This window comes from Theropithecus gelada, chromosome 10 (genome assembly GCF_003255815.1).
Source record: "Theropithecus gelada isolate Dixy chromosome 10, Tgel_1.0, whole genome shotgun sequence".
Lineage (NCBI taxonomy): Eukaryota > Metazoa > Chordata > Mammalia > Primates > Cercopithecidae > Theropithecus > Theropithecus gelada.
Genome location: NC_037678.1, coordinates 40272128 through 40279961, shown reverse-complemented (window position 1 = coordinate 40279961; position 7834 = coordinate 40272128). Strand labels below are relative to the sequence as shown.

The window sequence follows — 7834 nt, the reverse complement described above, 5'->3', positions numbered from 1 at the left end:
GGGGGGGTGGGGGGGTGGGTGGGGGTGGGTGGTTGGATGGTTAGGTGGGTTGGTGGGTGGGTGGTGGCGTGGATGGGTAGGGGGGTGGATGGGTGGATGGGTAGGGGGTGGGTGGGTGGATAGGGGGTGGGTGGGTTAATAGGTAGGAGGGTGGGTGGGTGGAGGGGTAAGTGGGTGAGTCAGTGGATAGGTGGGTGGGTGGAGGGGCAGGGGGTGGGTAGAGGGGTAGGTGGATAGGTAAGGGGTGGGTGGGTAGGGGGTGGGTAGAGGGACAGGTAGGTGGGTGGGTGGGTGGATAGGTAGGGGGGTGGATGGGTGAGCAGGCAGAGGGATGGGATGGGATAGGTGGGGGGGTAGGTGGAGGGACTGCTTCCCAGGTGGAATGGAAAGGGTTCCTTTTCCCTCCATATCATTTTACAGTTGGTGAAACTGAGGCTGGGAGGCAAGATGCTCACATGGTGGAACCTGATTTCTGGCCCAGAACAATCTAAAAGCAAACTGGCTTCAGGCCTGAAGTCTCCAGCCCAGTTCAGAGATGTGCACCGAGGCTGAGAGAGCCCCAGAGCCAAGGGGTGGTGAAGCCCACACTTGTGGGTCTGAGAGTCAGTCCCATCTTCCCTGACCCCACCCAGGCATATCAGGCACTGTGCCCACTGGCTCTGCAGCCACCTTGGGGTTGCCGTGGAGACCAGGCCATCTCCCCTCCCCCAGCCGCGCCAGTTCCTCGAAGGAGGAGGGGTGGGAAGAACCCAGTACCCAGTTCCCAGCTTCCCACCAGAGCAGCTGAGAATTCACATCCGCTGCAGCCAAGAGGGGGCCTCTGCTGCTGTGCCAGAGAGATGAGGGACCCCCAGGCTCCAGGGGACAGGGGAACCAGATGCGGGGAAACCCAGTGAGATGAAGGTAAACAGGCAAAGCCACACCCAGACCCAGGTCAGGTCAGGCCCAAGGGCCTGGCAGGCAGGCAGGGAGCCCAGGACAGGCAACCCCTCCCCAGCTCCCCACCCTTCTCCATAGGGCCCTAGAGCAAGTTCAGGAACCCCTGGAAATTCCAGGCCACCTGTTGGGGCTTGAGCCCTCCCCTCACTGCCTGCCCACCCCCGGGCCAGGCCTGCAGGTCACCAAGGCTGTCAAAGGTGCCTGCCCCTTGGGGCCAGCCCTCCAGCCAGGCTGCAGGGAGACCTCCTCTATCTCCGACACCCTCAGGACAATGGCAGGGACAGAGACTCAGACAGGAGTGAAGACCCACGTGTCACACACTGGGACAGCGACCAAGCCAGCCAGGACGCAGACCTCTGGGTCAGCCCTGGAGCCCCCACTCCAGGCACTGGCTGCTCTCAGGCCCAGCCTCCTCCACCTGCCCCATCACTGTCCCTGACTCAAGAAGCACCAAGATTACTGGCCCGTTTTACAGGCCAAGACCTCAAGCCCGGGTACCTAGGCCAAGTCACCCCTTATCTGGGGCTGCTCAGGGCTGGCACCGAGGCAGGCCCACCTTAGGGGGTTCACTCTTCGCTTGGAGGCACCCAGCTTCAGCCTCCTGCTTGTACAGGGGCCTCCAAGGCCAAGGAGAGCCCAGAGCTGGGGACCAGAGAGCAGACACCCTACCCCGCCTAACCCTCAGCAGCCGCCACCTCGGCACAGGTATCCCAGGAATGTCCACTTCCGCCAGCCTCCTCTGCATTCCTGCGGCCCCTCCCGCACCCGCCAGGAATTCCTTAAACAGCAGGGCGCCTGACGCAGGGGGCACCACCGCACTGCTCACAGCACCTCTGCCCTCCTGGCCCCAAGCTGTCTACTCAGCACCCTCACCCAAACTCTGTGGCCTCTGGAAGCACCCCCATCAACACCCCCTTTCCCTGGGTCGTGGGGATGCTGAAAGCACAAACGAAAGGTGACTACTGTCATGCCTTTGTCCCCTCCCACTGAGTCCAGCCTCCCAGGCCCCAGATCTCGCTCAGGGTGGAGACCTCGCCTTCTGGTCCAGTGGCCCAAGGTAGGCCCGACAGCCACAGACACAGAGACGGGCGCTGTAGCAGGCAAAGAGGGCCCCTACCTGGCCCAGGTCCAGGGTGACGTTGACCTCGTTGTACTCCAGGCCGCGGGACAGGGGCGGGCTCTGCCACCAGCGCTCTGTGCCATCGATGGCGTTGCTCGCGGGGTGTGCCCTGTTGCTGTTCGCAGCCGTACAGATGTCACAGTACTGGCCCTGCAGAGGGAACAGAAGGGTCAGACAGCTGAGGAGGGCCGGGGACCCCCTTCCTCCTCCAGTCACCCTCCTGCCCTGAGACGAATCCTGGCCCCACTGAGCGGGTTCCACGCCCAGCCTCTGCACCCCCCTCACCCACTTGCTCAGCAAACGTGTGCTAAGCACCTGCAGCTCCTCCGACTCAGGGCAGGTGGCTCATGTGAGCTGCTCATGGCACGAAGGAGGAAAGAGGAAGAACAGGGACGGAGAGGGGCATCTGCCTTGGGTGGGAAAGTCTCGGTGGGCCTCTCTAGGGGAGTGGCGTCTGAGCCCTACATGGTAAGCGAGAGTGTGCTCTAGGCAGAGGGGGCGCCAGTGCAACCAGCCCTGGGGGCAGAGGCGTCTCACAGTAAACCGCAGGTGGATCAATGTGTCTAGAGCCAAGGGGGCAAAAAGGGGCAGGGGCGGGGCAAGGCATGGCCACCCCTCCCTGCTGGCCCTGCCAGGGGCTCCAGAAAGGCTTGGACAAAATGCAGCGAGGCAGGGGGCAGAAAGGGGAGGAAGGTAGAGCTGCAGACAGAAGGACCATCAGGGTGGGGATCCAGGCGGCCAGACCCCGCCCCACCTCCAGATCCTGCCCACAGGCTTCTGGATTAGGGTCTCCAGAGAGACAGAATTAAGCTGTTGCGGCGGCCTATGAGGACCGGCCCCAGGGTGGAGGTGTGGGCAGCGGCAGGTGGGCCTGGGCCTCCTGGCTGCCGCTTCGGACTCCTGGGAAGAGGCCAAGTCCAAGTAACAGCAACCGCTGAGCCTCAATGTCCCCATCTGAAGAGTAGGGACAAGGCTGCACCTGCCTGGGGCCACCATGAGGATGAATGGCTCACACACAGCCTGGCAGCCGCTTCTGTCCCGGGCCTGCCCTGCATGGGTGAGTGGGGAACAGAGGAGGCTCCCAGCAGGGTCCTGGCCTACATCCTGGAGGGGAGGGGTAGTGCTGGGAGCCGGGGCGGGGACCAGGAGAGGGGGCAGAGCCGGGTCCTGGCTGCCATACCCCCCCAGGGAAACCAGACCTGCTGTTTGTTCACACAAAGGCATCCTCCCAGGCTTGGGGTTGAGGCCCCTGAGTCCGCAGCCCCCAGTGTGGCCACTGCTGTACCTCCTTTACTGCATGTCTGAGATCTGGAATTATCTGGGGACTTCGCTGGGGTCCCCCAGAGCTCTGCAGTGGCAGGGTCCACACCCGCCTTATTCCCACTGTGTACCCAGCTCACCACCTAAGCAGTCTCGTGGATGGGGCTAGAGCAACTGAAGACACCCAGTTAAGCACCACGAGCCCTACCCGCAGGCCGCACTGCCAAGCTTAGATGGTGACCCCCAAACTCAAGAGTTCACTGACAGCACGGCACACACAGGTCCTGCTCAGGGTGGGGCCGGGGGCGCCTGGAGAAGGTAGGTGTGGGCAGGGCCCTCTGGCTGGGGCAGCCAGGCCTTCCAGGGAAGGTTGCTTGCTGGTCAAGACCCTCCCAGACACACGAGCAGCAGACGGAAGCGGAGTGGAAGGCTGCGGGTCAAGGGTCAAGGGTCAGTCTCTACTCTTCCAGGAGGTCAGGGAAGAAACTGCTCAGTCCCTGCCAGGGCCAGAGTTGGTCCAGTTATTGGGAGGCAGTTCCAGTCCCCATTCGGCCGCTCACTGAGCCACAGAGGACAGGGCTGGGAAAATCAGGCTCCTACCACCTCCGCTGCGGAGGGTCCCATGAGAACAGAGCTAGGAAACAGCAGAGGGGCTGATAAGGACTTCGCCCTCCAATAAGTCACCACGCTGGCCTGGCTGCCCAGTCCCCACCTTCCCAGGCTGGGCCGGCCGGGGATCCCCTGATGCCCACCTGAGGCTGCAAGGGCCACCACCTCCCCCTGCACTCTGCCTGCACCAGCTGCCCAGCAGAGTTCACCCCAACCCCCATCTGGGATGCCCAGCTAATGTGCGTCTCCTGCAGAGGGTCCCTGAGAGCCCCTGGCCTGCAGCCTTGAGACCGCACTGCCCGGCTCCAGGCCCCAAAGCCTTAGTGAGCCCCCTTGGATGGAGCTGCAGCTTCATCGCCTGGGCACCTCCTGTGCCTGCCTGCCTTGCCCCACCCGCGGCTCTACTCCAGACTGGCTGGCAAGGCCTTCTCACATGCCCAATCCGCGGCCAGGGCAGTCAGCAGACCTGTGGCTCTCAGATGAAGAAGGCGTCCAAGGTCACAGGCCATCCAGCTTACGTCTACCAGCCGATCTTTCTACATATCTGGCAGCCTCAGAACAGGGGCACTCACTGCTCGGGGCTCGAGACTTTGGAAGAGAAGGGTTCGCCTCTATTGTTAGAAATGAGCTGGGCGAGGCCGGCTGGTTTCTCATCCACGTCGGCTCTGAGGCGTGGAGCACCATAGCCCATAGCTGCCACTGAAACTGTGGCCGCTTCCCAGGCTCCTCAGGCCAAGCTCACAGTCTCAGGTGATGGGGGCCGGCACGCTGTGCCCATTTAAAAGACAGGGAGCTTGAGGCTGACAGAGGGAAGCCACACAGCTGAGGCAGAGGAGAGGGGCGTTGACTACAGGCTGGCCCTTTACTCACGAGACGGGGGTAATACGCCCCCACAGAGGAGACAGATCCGGGAGGGGGCCTGTGGCCCCCAGCCATGCAGCACAGGCAGGTGGTTGGGGGTGGTCTGAGGTTCAGAGGGCATCTGGAGCCTCCCCTGCCAGAACGGCAAAATCTCAGCTGGGGACACTCAGCCAGGCCCTCTGAGGTGCAGTAGCAGGCAAGGAGACAGCCACAGGCCCTCCCTCCTGAGACCCGGCCCCTCTGAGTCGACCAGATAAGGGGGCAGCCAGGAGGTGCCCAGATTCCCACAGCTAACCCCCGCTGGACCCTGTTCTGGCTGGGGGGCTCCAAGCAGGTGTCAGCGGCTTTCCAGGGCTCAGTTCCCCCATCTGAAGTGTGGGCTTGAGACCTCCTATCTCAGAGGACTGTGCTGGGCTTAAGGAGAGAATAGTGAGCCCAGGAGTCCAGGGAGGCTCCTCCCCGCTCCCCCAGGGCCAAGGTGGTGGGGCAGGCAGAAGGGGCGGGCCCAGCCCAGGCTCCTCCATTCATCCCCACAAAGTCTTGCTCCAGGGCCCTCTGCCCCCACCCGGCAGATCTCCAGCTACTCGCCCCTGCCCCAGCCTCTCCTTCCAGGAAGGCGGAGGTACTAGGGAGGAGACAGCTCAGGTTACACGAGCCCTCTGCCTGCCCCACCACCTTGGCCCTGGGGGAGGGGGAGGAGCCTCCCCGGACTCCTGGGCTCACTATTCTCTCCTTAAGCCCAGCACAGTCCTCTGAGATAGGAGGTCAAAAGCCCACACTTCAGATGGGGGAACTGAGCCCTGGAAAGCCGCTGACACCTGCTTGGAGTCCCCCAGCCAGAACAGGGTCCAGCGGGGGTTAGCTGTGGGAATCTGGGCACCACCTAGACTCTCCCTAAGGTGGGGCTGAGGTGGGGAATGGGCCTAGAGCGGCCGGTTGGGAGCCCTTGGAGCTGACTTTGCTGCTCCTCACCCAGGGCTGACCCCAGGCCCAGCCTAAGTCTAGAGGGCCAGGAGCCTTGGTTTCCAGGTTAGGTGTCCATGCATGGAGCCCGCCAACAGAATCTGCCTACAGGTTTAAGGCTTCTTGGGGAGGAGACATGCACCCCAGGGGTTCTTCAGGGCCTGAAACCACATCTCCCAGGGAGAACGAAGGCCCCCGGACCCTACCACCTGCTGGGCAGAGATTCTGCCCCTCCTGGGAGCCACGTGTTCCCAGCCCCAGTTAAAACTTCGCAGCTGGCCCTACCCTATTTTGGAGGTCTCGCCGAGCCCTAGACCCCTCTGAGAGGGGGCCGTGGGAGCCTCAGGTGGCTGGCCCCTCCCACCCCATCCAGAGGCCAGCAGGTTCCAGCCTGTCCCGGGTAGGGCGGAGCTGCGCCCCCTCCCCACCGGCAGCAGCCGGCGGAGGCCAAGTCCCGCCCTCCCCGGGATCCCGGACTTGGGGCCGCCAGGGACTGGGCCCGGCCCCCCTCCCGCCCCGGTCACCGCAGCCGAACTGGACTGGCGCCCGGCCGCCCCCGGGTCCATGCCGGGGACTTGAATTCCGCCTTCCCGGAGGGACGCGAAGTTTCCCGGACGAGACGGAGCAGCCGGGTCGGGGTGCCTTCTTGGGCCCCCAAAATGCGGAACCAGAGAGTCCGCACCTGGACTCGCCCTGGCCCACGACGCTCCCCCTGGGGTCGGGCCGGCGTTCCGGGTCCGAGTGCCCCGGGAGGATGCCCCACGGCCCGCCCTGCGCTCACCTGGATGGTCTGGTTGGGGTCGCCGCCGGCCACGGGGCCCCCCACCAGCTTGCAGTAAAGGTCCTCGGTGGGGCGCGGGGAGCCGCGCGCCGGGGCCTCCTCCCCGCAGGTTGCGGAGGCGGCGATGCGGGCGCCCTCGGCCAGGTTGAAGTAGGGCGGGTGCAGGCTGAAGCCGCCGCCCGCCTCCTCCCGCGCCCGCGCCGTGCCCAGTAGCGCCAGCCCGACCAGCAGTAGCGGCGCGGGGCCCCGGGGGCCGCGGACACACAGTGCGCTCCCCGCGCAGAGCCGCTTCGCCATCTTCCCGGCTCCGGGCCGCGTCCCCGCGCTCCAGGGACAGCGCGCGCGGCGGGAGCCCGGCGGGTCTGAAGCCAAGCAGCCGGCAGGGCTCGCTCCGCCTGCGGACGTCAGGCCCCGCCCCGGCCCGCCCGAGCGCCCGAGCCCCGCGCCCCGGGGAGAGGTCCGGGGAGGCGGGGGGGGGGGGGGGGGGTAAGGAGAGAGGAGGGGGAGGGGCGGCCGGGTGGCCTTAACCCTTCGGACCCCGGCCCGGCCGCCTCCCGGAAGGGGCACCTGCTGGCCTCGGGCCAGGCCGTGGGACCACGGCGCCGCCGCGCCCCCAGCCCAGATCGTAGCTCCGGGTCCCGGGTGCGACCCTCGCGCTCCCCACGGCGCTCTGGCCCCCAGCGCGCCCACCAGCTCCTCCCAGCCCAGGGGCCCGCTCTTTGTTCCCCTAATTTGGTGCACCTCTCGGCCTCCCCGCTCCTCCCCCGACAGCGTCTGTCCTGCTGGTTGCGGGAAGGTGCCCTCTGCAGCCGCGAATGACCATCTGCAGAGGAACAGGGGGAGCCTAGGTAGGGACCCCCTGCTTCCTGGGGTGATCAGGTCAGGTTCAACTCGGCCTGGCTCCTGCCTGCCCCAGCAGGGCTTAAAAATACTCTCCGATAGGGAAATGGGGCGGGAGGGGCTGGCCTGCAGCCATAGCCCCCTTTAGAGGACGGGGGCGGTGCTCATGGCCCCACAGCCTCCAGATTGGCTCCTAAGAAGGTGGGGGGACTCTGGTCACAGCTGCTGAGCACCTGTGCTCCGGGGCCCCGTGGACTCCACCAGCTCTGTCGGCCTGGCCTCCAACCCACTGCACAGCCGCGCACACCTTCCTGCCACGGTCGGCGGCTCGAGGACGCCCAGCAAAGGGCACAGGACCTAGAGGCCGAGATCAGGTCTTCGTCTGCCTTTGGGTGCCTGCGGCCCTGGGTCTCCTCCTTCCCTTGGGCTTCGGGGCCAAATCTGCCTCCAGGGAAGCCCCG

General features: G+C 65.4%; 1 protein-coding gene across 1 annotated transcript in view; it reads right to left on the bottom strand.

Annotated features, from left to right (window-relative positions):
* LAMA5 (laminin subunit alpha 5) overlaps nt 1–6884 on the bottom strand; it is a 54354-nt gene extending 47470 nt beyond the window's left edge. The window contains exons 1-2 of the mRNA XM_025398128.1: nt 6534–6884; nt 2057–2209 (exon numbers count right to left, since the gene is read on the bottom strand). Coding sequence (XP_025253913.1) covers nt 2057–2209; nt 6534–6830 — 450 coding nt within the window. The 5' untranslated portion in view covers nt 6831–6884. The remainder of the gene's footprint in view (nt 1–2056; nt 2210–6533) is intronic.
* Between the last annotated feature and the right edge of the window lie 950 nt (nt 6885–7834).